The sequence below is a fragment of the Papio anubis genome, chromosome 9, assembly GCF_008728515.1.
Source record: "Papio anubis isolate 15944 chromosome 9, Panubis1.0, whole genome shotgun sequence".
In the NCBI taxonomy this organism is placed as follows: Eukaryota; Metazoa; Chordata; class Mammalia; order Primates; family Cercopithecidae; genus Papio; species Papio anubis.
The window spans coordinates 40,712,546-40,736,651 of record NC_044984.1 but is presented as its reverse complement, the minus strand read 5'-3'; the positions used below and the strand labels follow the sequence as shown (position 1 = coordinate 40,736,651).

The following is a 24,106-nucleotide window of genomic DNA, read 5'->3' as shown; positions in this document are numbered from 1 at the left end:
CACTGCTGCTTGACTCCAATTTTGAAAGAAGTTCTACTATGGGTAAAACGGTATCAAGCAGCATCTCATGCTACAGAGAAATCTTCTGTGAAAGGAAGAGTCCAGTAATGTGGCAAACTTCATTACTTTAAGAAATTGACATGACTACCCCAATCTTTAGCAACCACTATCACGATCAGTCAGCAGCCATCAACATCAAGGCAAAACCTTTCACCAGCAAACAGATGATGACTTGCTAAAGGTTCAAATGATCATCAGCATTTTTAGCAGTAAAGTATTTTTAATTAAGGTATGTACCCTGTTTTTTTAGACGAAATGTTATTGCACACTTAATTAACTCCAGTATAGTGTAAACATAACTTTTAAATGCACTAAGAAACAAAAACATTTATGTGACTTGCTTTATTGTGATATTTGCCTTCTTGTGGTGATCTGGAACCAAACATGCAATATATCTGAGGTATGCCTGTACTATTATTTGAAAGTCATCTTAGATTAACTATAAATGTATACTGCAAACTCTAAAATAACCACAAATGAAAAATTTAAAGAAATATGATTGATATCTGAAGAAAGGGGAGAAAATGGCAACATAAAAAGTGTTCAGCTAACATCAGAGAAGGCAGAAAAATGGGACAGCAGAAAAAGAACAAGTGCATTTACAAATATGATAGCTATCAATGCAACTATAGTGATAATCACATTAAATGAGAATGATCTAAATACACGAAGTAAAAGACAGAAAGGATAATAAAATAAGACCCAACTATGTATTGTTAAAAATAAAGACACAGATTAAAAGTAAAGGGATGGAGAAAGATAGACTATATTAACACTAATTAAAAGAAAGCTGGAGTGGCAATAATTATTTCAGACAAAGGAGACTTCAGAGCAAGAAAAATTATCGTGGATCAAGAGGGGCATTACATAGTGATAAAGAAAACCTAACAATCTTCTCCAAGAAGACATGGCAATCCTTAAGATATATGCACTGCATATAAAGCATCAAAACATGTGAGGCAAACACTGACAGAACTGCAAAGAGAAAGAACCAAACCCACTATTACAGTTGAAGACTTCAACATACCTCTATCAGTAATTGACAGATCCAATAGGCAGAAAATCAGTAAGGATATAGTTGAATTGAACAGCACCATCAATCAACTGGATCTAATTGATATTTACTGAATACTTCATCCAACAATATATTCTTCTCAAGCTCACATGGAACATCCACCAAGATAGACCACAATCTGGGACATAAAACACACCTTAGCAAATTTAAAAGAATAGAAATCATATGTATACTCTGAAACCACAATGGAATTAAATAGAAATCGACAAGGTTTGGCTGTGTCCCCACCCATGCGGTTACGCCCATGCTGCTGTTCTCCTGAAAGTGAGTCAGTCTTCACGAGATCTGATGATTTTATAAGGGACTTTCCCCCCCTTTGCTTGGCACTTCTCTCTCCTGCTGCCATGTGAAGGATGTGTTTGCTTCCTTTTCTGTCATGATTGTTGCTTTCCTAAGGCCTTCCCAGCCATGCAAAACTGTGAGTCAATTAAAACCTTTATAAGTTACCCAGTCTCAGGTATGTCCTTACAGCAGCATGAGAACAAATTAATAGAGAAATCAATAACAAAAAGTCAGAAAATATCAAAAACATTTGGAGTCTAAGTAACACATTTTTACAATATTTCGAACTAAAGGAAAATGAAAATACAACGTAACCATAATTTCTGGATATAGTAAAAGTAGTACTTAGAGGGAAAGCTTTAGCATTGAATGTATATACTAAAAAAGAAGAAAGATCTAAAATAATAATGTAAGCTTCTACCTTAGGAAACTAGACAAAGCAGAGCACATTAAACCCAAATCAGGCAGAAGAAAAAAAAAAAAAAAGGAGCAGAAAGTAATGAAACTGAAAACAGGAAACCAACAGAAAGAAAAAAATTTAACAAATCCAAAAGCTGGTTCTTGGGGGGAAAAAATTTCAGTAAAATACATAAACCTGTAGCTAACCTAACCAAGAAAAGGTAACAGAAGATACATATCATTAATATCAGAAATGAAAAAGGGACCATCACTACCAATCCCATGGACATTAAAAGGATGATAATAAAGAAACAGAAATATCTCTATGCTCACACATTTGGTAACTCAGATGAAATCGACCAACTCCCTGAAAGACACAACCTGCCAAAACTCACTCAAGGAGCAACAGATAATCTGAATAACATTGTAACTATTAAAGAAATTGAATCAATAATTAATAACCTTCAAAACAGAAAGTACCAGGACCACATGGTTTCTCTGCTGAATTCACAACAAATAATTAAAGAAAGGAATGATACCAATTCTCTACAATCCCTACCAGACAACAGAAGCAAAAGGAACACTTTCTAACTCATTCTATGAGGATGGCATTACCCTATTACCAAAATCAGACAAAGACATGACAAGAAAACTACATCCCAGAATCTTGCATGAATATAGAGGAGAACATCCTCAGGAAAAACATTAGCAAATCGTATCAAACAATGCATAAAAAAGAAATATATACCATGACAAAGTAAAATTTATTACAGGCACACAAGGCTGGTTGAAGTAAAAAATTGAAGTAACCCATCACATTCACAAGCTAAAAAATAAAAATCATATGATCATAGCACTAGATGCAGAAAAGCATTTGATATAATCCATTATCTACTCATGCTAAAAGCTCTCAGCAAAAAAACAAATTAAAAATGGGTTAAATATCTGAATAGACAACCCACCAAAGAAGATATACATATGGTAAATAAACAAAAAGATGCTCAACATCATATGTTATTAGGGAACTAGAAATTAACACAACAGATATACCAACACACACACCCCTATCAAAACGGCTCATATCTAAAACACTGACAACACTAAATGTTGGCAAAGATATGAAGCAACAAGATTCTCATTCACTGCTGGTAGGAATACAAAATAGTACAGACACTTTGGAAGACAGATTCACAGTTTCTTACAGTGTTTAACATAGTCTTTATCATATGATCCAGCAATTATAATCCTAGGTCTTTGCTCAAATGAGTTGAAAAATTACATCCACACAAAGTTACACATAAATGTTTATGACACTTTAGTTCAAAACTGCCAATAATTGGAAGCAACTATGACATTGTTCAATAGATGAATGGATAAGTAAACTATGGTACATCTGTATAATAAAATATTATGCAGAAATAAAAAGAAATGAGCTATCCAACAATAAGAAGACATGGAGAAAACTTATGTGCATATTACTAAGTGAAAGAAAGCAGATTAAAAAGGATACTGCTGAATAATTCTAACTATATTACATTCCAGAAAAGTCAAAACTACAGAGACAGTAAAAAAAGCAGCGGCTGCCAGGAATTGGGGGTGAGGGAGGGGGTGAGGAGGAGTAAATAGGTAAAGCATAATGGATTTTTAGTGTAGTGAAGGTACTCTGTATGTTACTGTAATGCTGGAGACATGACATTATGCATTTGTCAAAACCCATGGAACTACAGAAAGAATGAATCTGAATGTAAACTATGAACTTTAGTTAATAATAGTGTATCAATATTGGCTCATCAATTATAACGTGTGTACCACACTAATGCAAGGTGCCAATAATAGTGGAAACTGTGTGCAGGTAGGACGGAAATATGGGAGCTCTTCTATCTGCTCGATTTTTCCATAAACCTAAAACTGCTCTTAAAAAATGCAGTTTAGGCCGGGCACGGTGGCTTACGTCTGTAATCGCCTCGGAGGCCGAGGCGAGCGGATCATGAGGTCAGATCAAGACCACCCTGGCTAACACGGTGAAGCCCCGTTCTCTACTAAGTATACAAAAAAAAAATTAGCCGGGCCTGGTGGTGGGCGCCTGTAGTCCCAGCTACTCAGGAGGCTGAGGCAGGAGAATGGTGTGAACCCAGGAGGCAGAGCTTGCAATGAGCCGAGACCGCACCACTGCACTCCAGCCTGCGCGACAGAACGAGACTCCGTCTCAGAAAAACAAAAAAACAAAACAAAACAAAAACCGGTTTATTAGCTTTAAAAAAGATATGGATGAATATTATCACTATTGTGCAACTGTGTTGAAAACATTAGACATATATATATTTTGTTTGTTTTATTTTGTTTTGTTTTGTTTTGTTTTTGAGGTGATGCCTTGCTCTGTCACACAGGCTAGAATGCTATGGCATGATCTCAGCTCACTGCAACCTCCACCTCTCCGGTTTAAGCAATTCTCCTGCGTCAGCCTCCCGATTAGCTGGGATTACAGTCACCCGCCACTATGCCTGGCTAATGTTCGCATTTTTAGTAGAGATGGGTTTCACCATATTGGCCAGGCTGTTCTCAAACTCCTGACCTCAAGTGATCCATCTACCCCGGCCTTCCAAAGTGCTGAAATTATAGGCGTGAGCCACCGCACCTGGCCTAGACATTATAATTGGGTAAGACAAAATATGAAGTATATAGAAAACACCTATTAGTTGAAAAATATAATGGAAGTTGAGATCATTTATAACAACTAAATATAAGACTACCACTTAGCAATAAACTTAATAAAGTACAAAATTGATGTGAAGAAAAGTCTAGAAACTCTATTGAAAAAAAAAAAAAGTAATGACATGGGCTGATACATTTTCCAGTAAGGGAAGACTAAAAAAAAGTGTCCACTATCAAAAAATAAACAAAAAACTCTGTTCATTAAAAAGCAGTTGTGGCTAGGCGCAGTGGCTCACGCCTGTAATCCCAGCGCTTTGGGAGGCCAAGGCAGGCGGATCACGAGCTCAGGAGTTTCAGACCAGCCTGGCCAATATGGTGAAACCCCGTCTCTACTAAAAATACAAAAATTAGCTGGGCATGGTGGTGCGTGCCTGTAATCCCAGCTACTCAGGCTGAGGCAGGAGAATCGCTTGAAACCGGGAGGTGAAGGTTACAGTGAGCCAAGATCGTGCCACTGCACTCCAGTCTGGGTGACACCGCGAGACTCCATCTTTAAAAAAAAAAAAAAACCAATTGCAACCCATATCCCAACATGACTTTCTTAGCAATTTCGAAAAATAAATCTGATTTATACATCACTCTAATTTCAAAACTTGGCATAGTGCCTAGTATAAGGTAAAAGTTGCTCAAATAAATCACAAAAAAACTGTAAAGAATCAGCAGGGGCAACCTGCCATATCCAAAGTTAAAATACATTTAAAGTGATAGTGTAATAAGGACAGAGATCAAGGGGATAACAAGTGATCCAGAAACAGGCACAGCATATATAGGAATTTAGTATATGACAAATGTCTGAGGGAAAGATGAACTTGCCAATAAGTTAGCCATTTGGAAAATAATTAAGCTAGATTCATACCTCACTCTATACATCGAGCTAAATTACAAATGAATCAAAAAGTAAAAATATTAATGTATTACAAAGCAAAAAATGTGTATTTTATGATATAAAAGTTGAAAAGGTCTTTCTAAGCACGACATGAAAACCATTAAGATTTAAATTCTACGTAGCAAAATATGGCTAAAGTCTCGAGACGTGGGGTAGACACATAATAAACAGATGACATCCTTTTTTTTCCTTTGAGACAGAGTCTCACTTTGTCACCCAGGCTGGAGTGCAGTGGCATAATCTCGGCTTACTGCAACCTCTGCCTCCCAGGTTCAGGCGATTCCCATGCCTCAGACACCCAAGTAGCTGGGATTACAGGCACCCGCCACCATGCTCAGCTAATTTTTGTATTTTTAGTAGAGACAGACAGGGTTTTGCCATGTTGACCAGGCTGGTCTTGAACTCCTGACCTCAAGTGATCCGCCTCCCTTGGCTTCCCAAAGTGTTGGGATTACAGGTGTGAGCCACCACGCCTGCCCAAGAGTTGACATCCTTAATGCAGAGAGAAGTATTGCAAATTTTTAGGAAGGGCAATAAAGAATGAGCAAATGACACGAGTAGATAATTCACAGAAGAAAATCATATTTCAAAATATTTAACTCAATACCTGAAATAAAAATTAAAACAGGAGCTGGGGAATGGTAAGATGAAGAAGTAGAATACAAAAGATTTTTAGGGCAATAAAACTATTCTGTATACTGTAATGGTGGACACATGTTATTATATTAATATTTGTCGAAACCCATAGAGTAGTAGTCAGGTGCAGTGGTTCATGCCTATAATCCCAACCCTTTGTGAAGTCAAGGTGGGAGGATTGTTTAAGACCAGGAATTCAAAACCAGCTTAGGCAACATATAAGACCCTGTCTGTACAGAATTTTTTCTGTTTTTGTTTTTGAGATGGAGTCTTGCTTTGTCACCCAGGCTGGAGTGCAGTGGTGTGATCAGGGCTCACTGCAAGCTCTGCCTCCTGGGTTCATGCCATTCTCCTGCCTCAGCCTCCCGAGAAGCTGGGACCACAGGTGCCCACCACCATGCCCAGCTAACTTTTTTGTATTTTTAGTAGAGACGGGGTTTCACTGTGTTAGCCAGGATGGTCTCAATCTCCTGACCTCATGATCCGCCCATCTCGGTCTCCCAAAGTGTTGGGATTACAGGCGTGAGTCACTGCACCTAGAAAATTTTAAAATTAGCTAGGCAAAAAAGTTAAAATTTGGTGGGTGTGGTGGTCACACCTGTAGTCCTAGCTACTCAGGAGGCTGAGGCGGGAGGGATCACTTGAGCCCAGGAAGTCCCAGTTACAGCGAGCTGTGATCATCCCACTAAACTCTAGCCTGGATGACAGAACAAGACTTTGTCTCAAAAACAAACAACAACAGGCTGGGTGCAGTGGCTCATGCCTGTAATCCCAGCACTTTGGGAGGCCAAGGTGGGTAGACTACGAGGTTAGGAGTTCAAGATCAGCCTGGCCAACATGGTGAAACGACGTCTCCACTAAAAATACAAAAATTAGCTGGGCATGGTGGCACGCACCTGTAGTCCCAGCTACTTGGGAGGATGAGGCGAGAGAATCGCTTGAACTTGGGAGACAGAGGTTGCAGTGAGCCGAGATAACCCCACTGCACTCCAGCCTGGGTGATGGAGCAAGACTCCATCTCCAAACAACAACAACAACAACAAATTTCACAAAACCACCCAACAAAACAAAACCCCCAGAATGTACAATGTCAAGAGCAAATCTTAAACTATGGACTTTGGGTGATAATGATGTGTCAACACAGGTTAACCAGTTGTAACAAATGTACCATTCCTATAAAGATTTAATATTTGTGGGGCAGGTGCTATATACGAATACTCTGTATTTGCCACTCAATTTTGTTGTAAACCTAAAATTGCTCTCAAAATAAAGTCTATTTAAAAATTTAAAATAACAAAAGAATAAAAATTGACAGTCTTTTTGAGGCTATCAGATCAGCAAAGATGAAATTTCCCTTCAGATTTGAGTAGTTAGGTAGCGGGAAACAAGCTCATATTCTATTATTTGAATTACAAATTAACATTTTTGGATGGTAATTTGTCAATTTCTATAAAAATAAAAACATGTAAATCTCCTGACTCAGCAATTCCCAGTTTCGTATTTTAGTCTACTGAAATACTTGTAGAAAATGTGCTATAGAAACAAAATTATTCACCACAGTTCTGTTCATATGTAATAGCAAATAACTAAAATCCCAAATACCCTTAATATGAGATATAGTTAACAGACTATAGTGCAGGATCATTGCATCTTATTCATGGAAAGAAATGTGTCCTCATAATTCAAGAGCAATCCTGTCAAAAAAAGGACGAGCAATTCTATTTACCAATGCAGATAACAAAGACAGTGCAATAAAAGGGAATTCTTGGTATTCAATACAAAGAATGAGTAAATCTACGTATTGACATAAAAAGTGTGTATATATATTCTATATGAATATTACATATATTATTGAAGCAAGCTCTAGATCAGCATATATAGTTTAAAATAAGAAACAAAGTATACATGTATACTTTTCATGTACAATATAGTACAGCTGTATATGAAAAAGGTTTGTAAAGATATATACCAAAATTACAACCATGCTTATCTTTCGATAATGCTATTTTTATAATTTAAATTTTTTAAAAGCTAGAAGTATAATTTTAAGATGAGAAAAACAATTATGTAAATATTGTGGAATCACTTTTGTTAAAAGTCTTGAGTAGCACCTGATGAAACTAATTTGGATTGTCCCACTGGACAGTGCTGAAGCCCAGAACATCCACTGTGACTCTTACTTTTTTTAGAATAAACTACTCTTATAGTATGAGAAAAGAAAGTTACAGTGACAAATTGAACAAAAAAGTCACTGACTTACCCTAATTTCCTTAAGACCAGATTACTGACAGAGGGAAAAATATCAAAATATAAGATTTAAATGGAAACTAAAAAATCACGTAAGTTCTAAATAAAAACATGGGGGTTCTTCTACAATTTGGGCACAGAGAAAGCCTTCCTAACTATAATCCAGATCCAGAAGCAATAATTAAAAACCTAATAAATTTGTTTACAGAAAAATTAATTGAAAGAAAAAAACCCTTCATCTAGGACAAAAATAAAGTAACGCAAAACAAAGGGTAAAGTAAAAAGACAAATGATTAACTGAAAAAATGAGAAAAACTTTTTCAAGTTACACCACAGCAGACATTTTTTTTTTGGAGTATGACATAGGACAAAGAATAAATTCTTAACAATATTGAGAAATGGGATTTTTGGTGTGGGAGAAAGAAGATACAGGTGTGAAAATGATAAAACAAAGTAAAAACCTTGTTGTACTTAATCTAAATTCCAAGAATCAGTAGAAACACACAGACTATCTTGCCTATCAGAGAGCAGGGAAACTATCAAATACTTACATTAAGGTCACAACCAAAGGACTTGGGAAATCCACTTGAAAAGACTTTCACTGACCAAAAATAGCACAATTTGTATACCAAGAAGGATACAATAACCTCAATTGACTGAAATACCTCAAATACGTTTAAATTCCTGTTGGCTCATAGTAATACTACAAACAAAATAAACAAAAACCAAACCTCATGGTAACTTTGTGCAGAGCGATAGTGAGCAACTCATTATTTTGAAAACTGGTAAATAAGGGAAATATCCAAGCATCTATCTTGCCTTTCCTGTAGGAAATATTCCTCAAAGAAGGCAAATGACTAATAAAAGGGGGTCCTTTATATTTTACAAACCTTAATGAAATAATGTTCTGAACAATGATCCTTAAAGGCTGTTTACATCACAAAAAGAGACAAGAAGATATTACATATTCCTGATGGAAGTACACAATTTCATTTCTGAAGTGGTCTTCAAATAGTGAAACCAGAACTTGATCAGATATTTGGTCCAAACTATCAATGCACAGAAAATACAAGGTCAGAGTAACACGCTAAACAATATCAGGAAAATCCAGACTGTAATGCTCTATAGGACAAATTAAACTGTTTTTTTTTTTCCCCAACAAAAACTTGCAAAGAAAAAAAAAAATTAAGAGGGATGGAGGGGTAATCTAACAGATTAAAAGAGATTTAAGACTTATCAACCAGAGGCAATGTTTGAACCTTAGATTCCAATTCAAACTCTAAAAAGGCCACCGGAGAAATGTAAACACTGACAGGATATAAGAAATCATAATATTAAAGGGAATTAATTTTTTTCTGTAGGAGTATGGTGGTGGTGGTGGTACAGTATTTATATCTAAAGAGTGAGGTCCCTAACTTTTAGAGATAAATGCTTACAGATTAAAAAACCAAGCATCAATATGTGATGATATAAGAGGGAGTGGGACTTACTGAAAACAATCTATATTGTACATCTAAAAGGAGAATTATGGCTCATGCCTGTAATCCCAGCACTTTGGGAGGCTGAGGTGGGCAGATCACTTGAGTTCAGGAGTTCGAGAACAGCCTTGGCAACAAGGCAAAACCCTGTCTCTATAAAAAATGCAAAAATTAGCTTAGTATGGCAACATGCACCTGTAGTCTCAGTCACTTGGGAGGCTGAGGTGGGAGGATGGCTTGAGCTCAGAAGACAGAGGTTGCAGTGAGCCAAGATCAAGACAGCACCACTGCATTGCAGCCTGGGTGACATAGTGAGACCCTGTCTCAAAAAACAAAAACAAAAAAGAAAAAAAAAGGAGAATTATAGATACAAAAAGACTATGTAAAGTGTGGTGCTAATACAGAACTAAAAACAGGTTAAATGTATACTCAAAGTCACTTTTAAGTCCTTAAAAGGAAGAGAGCATGTAGCTATTTCAACTTTAAATACAAAGCATTTTACAATAATATATATGTGCAGAAAATAATTTTAGCTTTAAATCTGATGGAAACAAAGAAAGTTGTTTTTGTTTTTTAAAAAGAGTATCTTACTTTATAACCCAGGATGGAGTGCATTGACGCAATCATAGCTCACCGTAGCCTTGAAGTTCTGGGCTCAAGAGATTCTCCAGTTTTCAGCATCCCAAGTAGCTGGCATTACAGGCTCAAACCACCATGCCCAGCATAAAAGTTCTGTACTAGTATTTTTGATGTGATATTAAAGAAATTAGAACAGCCACTTAGTGGCCAACGGCTGTCAGATATATGTTTCTACTCGGAATTGGAACTAAATATGAATAAGAGCCATTTCTCTTTTCATGCCCTTATGCTTGTAGTATTCTAACTTCTCACAGTTTCCTGGACATACAAGGTCCTTTTATACTCCTGTGCTTGCTCTTAACATTCTGACAGGTTTATTTTAGCATGACAAATTCCTACTCATTCTTTAAGACTCAACTAAATGTAATGCTTGTAGTAAAACTCTCCAACCATCCCAAAGTTAAACTGTCCAATATGTTGCAAACAGCACTATGAAACTATCTTTTTTACAGTACTTATTTATACTGTAATTTATTTGTTTTTTGGGTCTGTGTCCCTTAGGACTGGGAGTGATTTTTGTATTTTTATCTTCTGACCCATGCACCCTCCTAGAGGATGCTTAATAAATATTTGCAGACTAAAACTAATTAGCCATGCAGTAGTGAAAAGCTATGGCTTTAAAAAAATGGCATGCTCTAAGAAGCCCTGTTTAATCTGTCTTGTTCAGAAAAGACTAGCAAGAAAAAGGTAAATCATCAAATTATGTAACGCTGATTTACAAGATGGGAAACTGTCAGACATCTAGGTTCATTAACTCTTCCAGCAACTTATCTTGAAGTAACCTAAACACTTCACCTAAAGCAGTTATTCTTAAACTTCTCTATTTTTTATCTTTTTAGACATGAGGTCTCACCATGTTGCCCAAGCTAGACTCGAATTCCTAGGTTAAAATGATCCTCCTGCCTCAGCCTTCCTGGACACCTGGGGCATGCAGCACTGCCACAAGCTTCGTAAACTTTTTGAAAAGTTAACGAACACCTTTAGCACACTACCCATTCCATCAACTACTATTTATCATGAAAAAAACAAAAATCTCAAGACAAATGGAGAGTAAAATTGGCATGCAGTGAAGAAAGTTTCAAATTAACTTACAAACATACACTAAAAAGAAAGAGATGGTCAAATTAAATGAATGAAGGAAATAATGAGAAACAACCTAAAGGACAAATTTTTAAAGAATTTTTTTGACAAACAGATTTTATACTATGATCAAGTACACATATATAGGTCACATATATGTAACTGAAAACAATATTTACCCTCACTAACATGGTGAACTATGATATATTTAATTTTTTTGTTGAAAAGGAAAACAAACAAAAACCTACTAAAATGATCCACAGTCCCACTATTGAGTTGAGAGTTAAAGTTTGATCATTGCTGTCCTATAGATACTTTGCATACTATTAATAATCCCTAGGCTACACAGGCAGCCATAATCATACAAAAAATCTGTACATGAAGTTTACAATAAAGTATAATATCTATATCACAAAAATATGAATAGCAAATATAGATTGTAAAAGCTATGGTAATTTCTGCTATCAATTATGAAGAGTGAAATGGAATCTTTGATATCTAAAAAATGAACGGTATTATGTCTATTGAGACAAATGCTGGCAGGGCTTAGTAGCTTATACTTGTAGTGCCAGCACTTTGGGAGGCCGAGGCCAGAGGGATCACTGGAGGTCAGGAGTTCGAGACCAGCCTGGCCAGCATGGTGAAAAAAAGATAAAAATTAGCCAGGGATGGTGGCACATGCCTGTAATCTCAGCTACTCAAGAGGCTGAGGCAAAAGAATTGCTTGAACCCAGGAGACAGAGGTTGCAGTTAGCGGAGACAGCGCCACTGCACTCTAGCCTGACAACAGAGCGAGACTGTCTCAAAAAAAATTAGTCCTAGACCTCTAAAAAAATGACTCAAGGCAAAGGGTCTTACCTGAGTACTATCAAAGAATTAAGACTTTCATTTTAACCAACATTCTTTTCAAGTTTTCCTTCAAGTCTAAGAAAGGTTTATTTCAGAAGTTCATCTTAATTAAACTGTAAGCTGGTATGGCTTTAAAAATAATTTTCATAGGTATACACCCCAAACTCAAATTCAAAAAATCATTCTCTTTCTAGCACATTATTACTTCTAAGTTTCTACTATATAGAAATACTATAGCTGCCGCTAAGTTGAAGCCACTTAAAATTTTTTTTTTAACAGCCAAATATATAATCAAATTCTTAATGGATTTTCTTTACTGAAAACAAATACTGAACCACATTCTCTACAACGTACCATTAAGCAATGAAGTTCTTTCCATTACTTACATATAAATTTCTTAGTTTAGGTCCATATAATGGATCATAAATGTAAGAGTTACATTTAATTTTTTTGTTGAAAAGAAAAACAAACAAAAACCTACTAAAGAGTTACATTTATGTAACTCTTACAGTTTTGCTAAAAGTTGGTGGTTCTAAAGGAAAATTTTCATGAACTATAGATGACAGAAACTTAAATATAAAAGCATTCCAAAACAAAGAATACTTTTATATATCAAATAAAATTGCCATTTACTTTTTACAAGACTGCCACAGACACATGAAGTTCTGTCCAGGTTTTCTCATTGGATCTCCAGGCTGACTGGATCCACTGAATGGAGAAGGCTGAGAACTGTTAGGCTGGCCCTGCACTTGTACAGCTGGTGAAGGTGGCATAGGAGTGTTCTGTGAAAAAGAACAAATGCAGAGTTTGTGACATGACACTGAAAAATTTCATATTTTATAGTCTTATAAATTTGATTACATTAAGTTATGCATTTCTACCATAAAATTTACTTTTTATAATTTTGTTTATGATTACCTTTAAAAATCTTTAAGAAAATTATATTTATAGAAATATTTAGAAAGTTTGATTATTTTATTTAATATAAAACCACAACAGCAATACCACATTGTTATTACCACTATTTGTAGGATGAAACAATACAATTGTAGATTTTTAGGATGAAACAATACAATTGTAGATTTAAATGAGAAATAAATATACTATAAATGTACCCATTGGATTTACTTATGTGAATTCTTCACAAGAACAGATCAACTGTAAATTACTACTTTTTTTATGTTTCCTTTTAGATTTTCTAAAGAATATAATGTGAAACAATATGGTAAAAAGCAATGAAAATTTTAGATAGCAAAAAATGATGTAACCATATGTATAAAATATGATATTAACTAATTTGCAGTAAGCTGCTTAACAATTTTAGATTTTGAAGTTGCTCAATTATGTATTTTTTGTTATTTTTAGAGACAGGGTTGGTCTTGTTCTGTTGCCTAGGTGGGTTACAGAGGCATAATCATAGCTCACTATAATCTCAAATTACTGGCCTCAAGTCATCCTCCCCTTTTGGCCTCCCAAAGCGCTGGCATTACAGGTATGAGCTGCCACACCCAGCCCCCAGTCTAATTATATCTTTTGTTATTTACATAAGAATTCCAGGCTGGGCACGATGGTTCATGCCTGTAATCCTAGCACTTGGGGAGGCCCGGGGGAGTGGATCACCTGAGGTCAGGTGTTCGTGACCAACCTGGCCAACATGGCGAAACCCCATCTCTACTAAAAACCAAAATTAGCTAGGCATAGTGGCAGGCATCTATAATCCCAGCTACTTGAGAGGCTGAGGCAAGAGAATCACTTGAACCCAAGAGGCAGAGGTTGCAGTGAGCTGAGATTGCTCCACTTCACTCCAGCCTGGGTGAAAGATGAGAGACTTCGTCTCAAAAGAAAACATAATAATAATAATTCTAATTGCAGGCATAAAGTCTTTTAAATATATCCTGTATTTTTTTTTTCTTTTAGATCCCATCCCTTTCTCTTGGAAAAAACACTAATAATTACAATGTATCTTAAATCAAATTTAGGCAATATATTTTCTTGAAATACCACAAACGGAAAAAGTAATGTTAAATTTCTTATAGAAATGGTGGTACATCATTTCTGAAGAACTGCTTAAAGGCAGTAAATTAAAACTCTGGGAAAACATTGAATATACTTGTTCATTTATAAGGTAATGCAGTCGTGCATCACTTAATGACACAAATACGTTTGAGAAGTGGGCCGTCAGGTGACCTATTTCATTGTTCTGTGAATGCTATACAGTGTACTTCCACAAACCTAGATGATATAGCCTATTACATACCTAGGCTATATGCAATACCCTATTGCTCCTAGGCTAAAAATCTGTATAGCATGTTATTGTACCAAATACTATAGGCAACTGTAGCACAATGGTTAAGTATTTGTGTATCATAGAAAAGGTACAGTGAAAATAAGATATTATAATCTTATGAGACTATCGTTGTATTATGTGGTCCATCCTTGACAAAAATGTCCTTAAGTAGCACATGACTGTACTGGGAATAGGTGGGAAAGCAGTAAGCTAAAATTGCTGAGAACTCAGATTAAAAGCCACAGTAATTTTCTTTAGAAAAAAACAGATAAATCACAAACATACAAGGCTACTATGACATACAAATGAAAGAAGAAAGAGAATAACATGTTGAAAGACAAAGTTGTCAGAAATGGGAAGTTGTAAGAACTTCGGAGTTCTAAACTCTGAGGGAAAAATCTACTTCAAGACTGACATTTCTATAATAGGTTCCCACTCTTAAGATTTTATAACGAAAAAATATACGCATGCACCAAAAACATTTTAGGACAGTACAGACATCACAAATAGGATGAGGACCTTCCAGCTTGACAGATCAGGACTCACATTTTCAATCTCGTTTTTAACTAACCATGTGATCTTGGGCTACCAACTTAACCTCTCTAATCCTCAGTTTTCTCATTTGTAAAGTGTAAGTAATAAAAACTAACTTATGAGATGATGGGAAGACTAGAGAAACTATAAAAGAAAAGCCTAGCTTGAGAGTCTCAATAAATGGCAATAATAGGAAACCATATTTTGAAGGAAAGATGATCAGTTTAGTTTGGGAATAATGACAGATGAACCAACTAAAAATGTCAATCAATAGAAGTTAATGTTGGAAAAATAAATCTGAAAACCATTCACCTGCAAATTCTAAAAGCCATAGAACTCTGATGGTGAGAAAGTGGCATGGGAGGAGGGGTTAAAGAACAAGGAAAGTATAAGGGGAAAGTTTCTATTTTTTTTTTTTTTTGGTAGGGTTTTGCTCTGTCACCCAGGCTGGAGTACAATGGCGTGATCACAGTTCACTGCAGCCTTGAACACGTGGGCTCATGCAATCTTCCCACCTCAGCTTCCTGAGTAGCTGTATCTTCTATGGTTGAGATAAATAGGATGGTGAAGAAACTGGGAAAGAGTATTCTAAAGAAGAGGTGAGAAGGAAAGACACTTTCAAACCCTCGTAAGGAACAAGAATTATATTTACTCTGAATGTGATATAAAAGAGACACCTCTAGCTAGGCCAGGCACAGTGGCTCATGCCTATAATCCCAGCACTTTGGGAGGCCAAGGCAGAAGGATCACTTGAGCCCAGGAGTTTGAGACTAGCCTGGGCAACATGGCAAAACCTTGAATCTACAGAAAATACAAAAATCAGGCAGGTGTGGTAGTGTGCACCTGTAGCGCTAGCTACTCGTGAGGCTGAAGCAGGAGGATTGCTTAAGCCCAAGGGGCAGAGGTTACAGTGCGCCAAGAGTGAGCCACTGCGCTCCAGCCTAGGCAACAGAGCAAGGGTCTGTATTTAAAAAGAGAGAGAGAGAGAGAGAGAGAGAGAGAGATGCATTTAGCTAAATGTGTCAGTCTTCAGATAAGAGAATTAAGACAGTAATAGAAATCACTGGAAAAGAAGATTTTTGTGAATGTGGGCAATTCACTTCAACTCTTAAAAGTAGGAGTTTTGGCCAAGATAATATCAGAGACCCTTTCGGTTCTAACATATCCTCATTTTCTTAAATTACCAAGTTTTTTCCTCTTATTAAGTATAAATTTAGATCATCAATACATCCCAACACTGCTTTATAAGAATACATTAAAATACCAACAAAAAAGTTATGTAATATTTTCCTTAGTTTTTATAATGTGCTACTGGTCTACAAATCTGAGTGGCAGTACTCTTAGAAAAACATAAATGATATTCTTCTGGCTCTTGCTAAACTGTTCTTTTATGGCTACAACTAAATGCTGGCCCCCTGAGGCTACCAATCTGTTTTCTGATGGGTTGAATAACTTTCTCAACCTCTTTACCAGTAAGATACCAATATTCCATGTTACACAGTGCCATTATTAGGAATGATTTACACTCTGAATTGAGGCGAGGCATATGTTAAATATCTTAAATATGTACATCCTTAAACTATTTTTATGTATAAGAATTTGGCATGTTATCACATTATGAGATTAACAGATAATTAACAGATTATGTTCAACACGTATTTTGTATGATCCTGAAAAAAAAAAAAAGTCTTATGTTAAGCTTTTGTATCTAAGTTTCTTTCATTTTGTAAATTCTTTTTTATTTTTAATATGCCATTTAGCAAATATGTTTCCAACAGATACCAATTCATGAACAGTGGAACAGGGCAGGGCTTCTGGAAATAGTATTCTATAAATTGTGCTTCAACTTGCAGGTATTACATTTGAAATTAGCAGTTACCAATAAAGAAATGTGCCTTGAAGTAGTTACAGTTTATTTTATATTTATATAAACTGCCCAGCTAAATACTAAATATAAAATCAATGAGCATATAATTTACTTTCACATAGATTCTTTTTACTTGTTGCTATTTTTTCTGTAATAAAATTAATATAGCTGATTAATGGAGGTTGGAAGAAACAAAACTGAGAAGAAAAATATGAATTATAATGGCATTAGAAAGGATTAATTGTTGCTCCTTCTTGGCAGGGACACTTCCCTGTGCTCTTTGCAGCCCTGGGCATTCTGCAACTCTGGAAATCCCTTATCAGGGTGCAAGTACTTCCTTAACATCCCTAGATCCCTTGAAATTGTAAAATAACAAGGTTTCTCCAAAAAAAATCACAATTAAAATCCTCTATTTTGTCCACTCCTTTAAGCTACCAATTCAAATAGTGAATAAAATGGTATTAAATCAAGGTCTAACATGCAACTTTAAAGAGTATATAAAGAAATTTAGCCGGGCATGGTGGCTTACGCCTGTAATCCCAGCACTTTGGGAGGCCGAGGTGGGCAGATCATGAGGTCAGGAGTTCGAGACCAGTCTGACCAACATGGTGAAACCCAGTCTCTACTAAAAATACAAAAATTAGCCGTGCGTGGTGGCCTGTAATTCCAGTTACTCAGGAGGCTGAGGCAGGAGAATCACTTGAACCCGGGAGGTAGAGGCTGCAGTGAGCTGAGATCATGACACTGCACTCCAGCCTAGGCAAACAGAGCAAGACTCCGTCTCCAAAAAAAAAAAAAGAGTACATAAAGAAATTTAAGCCAGGCCTGGTGGTTCACACCCATAATCTCAGCACTTTGGGAGGCCAAGGCGAGGAGATCACTCAAGTCTACTAGGAGTTTAATACCAGCCTGGGCAACATAGGGAGATCCCAACTCTATAAAAATAAAACATAAAACAAATTAGCTGGGCATGGCAGTACGTGCCTGTGCTCCCAGCTACAGTCTTGGGAGGCTGAGGTGGAAGGATTACTTGAGCCAAGGAGGTTGAGGCTGCAGTGAGCTGTGACTGCACCACTGCATTCTAGCCTGGTCAACACAGTGACACCCTGTCTTCCCCACCTAAAATAGAAAGAGATTAAAAGGATAGGAGCAATAATGGATATGGCTATCTATTAATTAGCATGCTCTTCAGAAGGCCCAACAGCCTTCTCTTCAAAAGAAACTTATAACGCCATCTTGAACAGTTAATTTTTTTGTCTGTTAAAAATATTTAGCCCCAATAGGTACTTCATCTTCTATATAAAGATAAAGCATACCTTCCCCATTACTAACTGCCCATATATGTAGCAGGCACTGGGCTAAGTGCTATATATAGGAATGCTGTTTTTGTTATTCTCATTCTCACAGACATCATGTATGCTACATCTCTTTTTCCTTGCAAAGTTTTTAATTTCCAAAAGACAATCAATATCAGTTTTAGAAATAAAGAATATACTTATTTTAAATAAACTATATCCTTTGTGAGAATGTAAGAAAGTTTAACACAGATTTTTCAGATTAGGATAAAAATGTATTGATTTTTTGGTCTGAATTAACTACGTATATGTCCAATGTGCTAAGTAAAGCATTTTAGCATTAATGTCCTAAAATTATCATTTAGTAGAACATCCTATAACACCACAGCTCAAATAATCAATGAGTTTTAGCAATAATGTGCTAAAATGATCATTTAATAGAACTAACATCCTCTACCACAACAGTTCAAATAATCAATATGTTAGATTAAAAAAAGGCTTTCTAGAGCTTTATAGAGAAATCTTCTAGAATAGTGGAGAGAAGAAAGGTTAATGGGTTAAGAGCATGAGTTTTGGTTTCAGACACAACCAGGTTTCTGTCCTGGTACCATTTCACATTAGTTGGTAATCTTGGGCAAGTTATTAGCCATCTTGAGTCCTCATCTTTATAATAATTTTTACCTAATAAGGTTGTGTGAGGATTAAATGAGAAACTGCTTTAGTATGAAGTCCCCACGACATGTCCTCGTCTTAGGTAGTATTATTGTTCATTCTTTGTAACTATGATATTACTGACTACAACCACATTGGAAGACTAAGGATACAAAAAATGAGTGTTGATGAAACAATTCCATAGTGATGGAGATGGAGTTTTTCTCTAATTTGGCTTGGTCTGTTATAACTATTTAGGATTGTAAAGGTCTCTAGGAGGAAAAACAGGCACATAATCAAGGTGAAGTAGGAAATTATTAAATATAAGAGAAAAAACCTAACTATGGAATGTCTACTATACACTCCACATTGCACTAATTAAAAAATTGTGTTTAAGTGAAAAGCTCAACATGTGGAAGCTTGAATAAAAATGATACAGTATTTTCCATCAGTAACTCAGGATTAATTATTGCCATGTATATAACATCCCTCAAAGCAGAAGTCTCCAACCAATTTTTCCACAGACCAGGGAGTGAAGAGATGGTTTTGGGGTGATACAAGCACATTACATTTATTAAGCACTTTATTTCTATTATTACACTGTAATATATAATGAAATAATTATACAACTTGGCATAATGTAGAATCATTGGGAGTCCTGAGCTTGTTTTCCTGCAACTTGACAGTCCCCTCTGGGGGATGGGAGACAGTGACGGATCATCAGGCATTAGATTCTCCTAAGGAGCGTGCAACCTAGATCCTTCGCGTGCATAGTTCACCATAGGGTTTGTGCTCCTATGAGAATCTAATGCTGCCACTGATCTGACAGGAGACAGAGCTCAGGATATAACGCGAGTGATGGGGAGTAGCTGTAAGTAAATACAGATGAATCTTCACTGGCTCACCTGACGCTCACCTCTGGCTGTATGGCCAGGTTACTAATGGGCCATGGACTGGTACCTGTCCGTGGCCCAGGGATTGGAGACCCCTATCCTAAAGAATATACAACTTAGTCACTCGAAATTAGATCTAGACAATACAAATATATAAATTAAAATCTCATTATTCCCCAGAGCAGCACTGTCCAACTTTATCCTTCTTTTTTTTTTCTGAAATTTACTTTAAGAAGGCAACTTCATTCATTCATATGAAGAAAGATGCATATTAGTAGAATAACTGTTCTGAAGCAAGGGGCTCTTCCTTTTGTTTTTGTACTTTCCATTTGGCTATTGCCCACATCTAGATTTGGTACTAATGCCAACAACAGTCATATATCTGCTGTCATTGCCATAACCATACAGAAGAAGCCCAAGCCAGAACCGTGTCAGCAGAGTTGGCAGTAGTCAGGGAAGGTTCTGGCTATGCAGGAATTAGGAAAAACTGAGTGAAAGAGAAGTGATCCAGGAAATAGGTGGCGACGACTGTTAAGAGAATCCATGATTTCAGTGGAAAGAGCATAAGAGATTGTCCTTAAAATCTTCATAATCTGATTGGATTCTCAATTTAGTAGTGCTGATTTTAGAAAATACTTGTATTTATTAAGGCATGCAGAGATGGAATATTGGCATTAAAAAGGCAATAGCAGGAATATGACAGTAAAGCAAAGGAGTAAGAAACAGAAAAGAATATCAGAATATCTGAAACAAATTGAAATTACAATAAATAATACTTTTTAACACTAAAGGAGATTGATGCAATACATAAATACAAAAAGAATACGACTGATAAAGTTATTACAAGATTCATCCTTATTACAAAAGTACTGTTAAAGAGGCAACAAAAACACACTCAGGTCAAAATCAAATACAGAAATCCCCATTTAGAATACTCTTAGAACCCCCATTCCCCCAACCCTTGTGCAGTAAACTCAAAAAGGAGATTAAGATACATTTTTTAAAATTCTCCAAAAGATGTTAGATTAGCAACTGCTTCTCTACTTTGGGCCTACAAAATTATTATTTTGGATCTATAACAAAATTGAAAGATTCTTTAAATCATGTGCTAAAATTGAAAACTAATATTACAAAACCAGAGAAAAAGAACAGGACAGGTTGGATACAAGTGAGCTGATACAGTAACTTTTCAAGATGAGACATGGAAAACAGTGCATTTCCCTCTAAAATCGTATTTATAGATCAGAAATTTTATAAGAGAAATGTGATCATAGAATAACTTACCTGCGGGACCACATTCTGTACATATGTTGGTGGATGCTGTTGCTTTTGCTGAACAGCACTTTCTATTGCTACTTTAGCTACAGTGCTTGGATCTGCTCCTGCTGGCACAGCAACCATTGTTGCACTGCAGCCAGCATTGTTGGGGTCACTGATTGTAACAATTCTAACTCCTACTTTATTTGGAATTCCTGTGACTGTTTCCCTATCATTATCCTCTGCTGGCCTCTTTACAGTTTTGCATTCTGCTGTGCCATTTGTAGACCGAACGTCAGATGATAGGGCAGGAGAATGGGACACTTTTGATCCTGAGTCGGGAACCGCTATGATTTGATGTCCCTGTATAACAGAGGTTGTAGAATGTGGTGAGACAACTACACTTGGGCGTTGCTGAGGCACATCTGAATTCAAACTTGAAGCTAGAGGTCCATTAAGCAAATCAGTACCACTAAATTGCTGTGTTGCCACATTTGAAGCCTCCTGTATACTGCTCACAGATGATGAACCACCCAAAGTTAATACAGGTCCATTAGAAATTCTTTCTAGTTGATCACCTTTGGCAGTATCTTGCTGAGTGATATCTAAAGTCCCTTGTGGTTCCATTGGAGATATCTCACCATTTCCTACATGATTGGAAGTTTTATGATTTGGAATGTTTTTGCTTAAATGAGAACCATCTCCTTTATCAAAATCACAGATTCCATTAACTAGCGGTTTTTTCAAATCACTTTTCATATCTTGCATGTCTATTTGTTCCGAGTTCTGTTTTCCAGATGCTCCATTCTCACCTAATTCCAATGATGGCCCATTACTGATTAGTGAGCACTGATTAGTCTCACTTTGAATTTTCCCTGAGTTTGAAGGAGGTAGACTTGAGTCACTGTACTTTCTCCCATTTAAAAGACTTCCCACCTGCATTTCATTTTCCTTTGTATCCCCGTTGCTGGTGTTTGTGGCTCCTCGTCGGCAGGACGGATTCTCCATGACTTCAATTTTACGTTCATGAACATGTAAACCTGTTGCTTCCTTTGCTTCCTCCTCCTTTTGGCAAATTATTTTATCACCTTTGAATGGGGGAGTAGCAGTCGTACATGATGATTGTCCAGCAGGAGATGCTTGAGTGGCTGGAAGCGTTTGTACTGGAAGTCCAACTCCTGTCTGCGTTCCACTCATGGTAATTCCTGCTGGAGCAATGAGCTGAGTTGTATTTCCCTGACTCACAGTTGCAGTTGCAAAACTTGTATTTGGCACAACTGTTATGGTTACCTGGTTGCCAGAAGTCCCTTGGAAAATGGTTGCTGGGCTATTTGAGATCAGTGGGCCTGGCAATATTTGTAAGTTCGAAATGGGCACAGTTTGTACTCCCCCTGTGGGTGGCATTGCACTTGGGACCAACTGAACATTTTGCTGCCCAACCAATAGCTGCTGAGCTGGAGTTTGCCCCTGCACTCCAAAACCTGTGGCTTGGTTACTGGCCACCTGATAGACCACCTGAGGGCTAGGAGCTCTTGCATTATTAGGGGGAGGAATCTGTGGAGCTGGGAGAATAAGCTTACCACCTGGTGTTGAAGGACCACGTTTTGGAAGCAGAAGCTGTTTAATCAGACTTGACTCACCAGAAGCAGGCTGACCAACTCCTGCATTCGACTGCTGAGGTTGAACTTGCATCTGTACTTGTTGGGGCTGCTGAACTTGTACTTGTACCTGCTGTGGTGGTGGTGCTGGTGAATGTTGCTGCTGTTGCTGCCTTTTCACAGATAACATTTGACTGACAGTAGGAGGTGGTCCCTGTGATTGAGGGGTAGAAGATGACGACATGGCAGTAGGGACTTGGTTATTAGTAGCTGGGACAGGTGATGGTGAAGAAGATGGAGTTATGTTAGGTTGTCCAGTTAGCTGAACTGTCTGACCAGCTGGAAGAGCTGCTGGATTAGCAAGAACAATTTGGTGAATGGCTGGTGCATAAGTTTGACCTTGTTGAGCTGGCTGGCTTACAATCACTACACTTTGTTGGGTTGGCTGCTGTGGTTGTTGAATAGGCTGCTGTACCACTGTTGATGAAACTTGCTGAGAAGGGAGAGGTTTTGGTGCAATGTTCTGAAATCCTACCCTTGAGGGTTGTGGACTTGGGACCCCAGCAATAGTAACCATTTGTCCTGTGGCTACCTGAAAATTCTGTACTGAAGTTGCTGAGACAATATTGGATGCAGAAGTTGTTACATACTGTGGGGGTGCTATGATAACAGTATCTTGTGACTGGCTACCAGCTGATGTCTGTTGAGATGAAGTTTGCACAGGTTGGGGTGATGTGGTGATTAACTGTTGACCCTGTGAAACTGTAGAAGTACATGCTGGTATGTTCTGTACTCTGCCAAATATATGACTCTGTGGGACAGCTTGTTGAATTACTGTAACAGGAGTGCCTGAAGGGATCTGTCCTGGTACCACTGTGTGTAATGGAGACTGTTGTGGAATTACAGATGGATGGTGAAGCAATGTCTGAGAATTCACAACTGTAACAGGTTGTGGCCCTGTACTATGATTCTGAACAACAGAACTCTGTGGAGGTCCTCCTCCAACAGCAATACTAACAGGAACTCCTGTCTGGGGTATGGAATTCTGGATAACTGTAGCCTTAACAACTTCACAAGGAATTGGAGCTTTATTTTGAATGACAGTCACTGGAGCATTCTGTTGCTGGTGGGTATGAACTGAAGGATTTGGTGGAATTCTTGAAACAGTTTGTGCCACAGTATGAACACCTTGTACAGGAAAAGACATTTGTGTTGCAGTCAAATTTGAAGATTGGTTGGTAACAGGAGTCCTCTGAAAATGGTTTCCTATGGTTTGTGATCCATGAGGGATTCCTGAAAATATGAAGAAAACGTCAAAATTGCAAATGAAATGACTGAAAGCCCCAAGTAGGAATTATTTTACTTAAGAGAAAATAGTTTT

The 24,106-nt window shown here is 37.1% G+C and overlaps 1 protein-coding gene across 2 annotated transcripts in view; it reads right to left on the bottom strand.

Moving 5' to 3' along the window:
• Positions 1–24,106, bottom strand: part of ARID2 (AT-rich interaction domain 2) — a 223,102-nt gene that overhangs the window by 69,182 nt on the left and 129,814 nt on the right. For both annotated transcript variants that reach the window (XR_004176049.1, XM_031650430.1), the window contains exons 15-16: positions 21,155–24,018; positions 12,977–13,125 (exon numbers count right to left, since the gene is read on the bottom strand). Coding sequence is in view for 1 of the 2 variants with exons in the window: in XM_031650430.1 (XP_031506290.1) it covers positions 12,977–13,125; positions 21,155–24,018 (3,013 nt within the window). In the remaining variant the exon portion in view is untranslated. The remainder of the gene's footprint in view (positions 1–12,976; positions 13,126–21,154; positions 24,019–24,106) is intronic.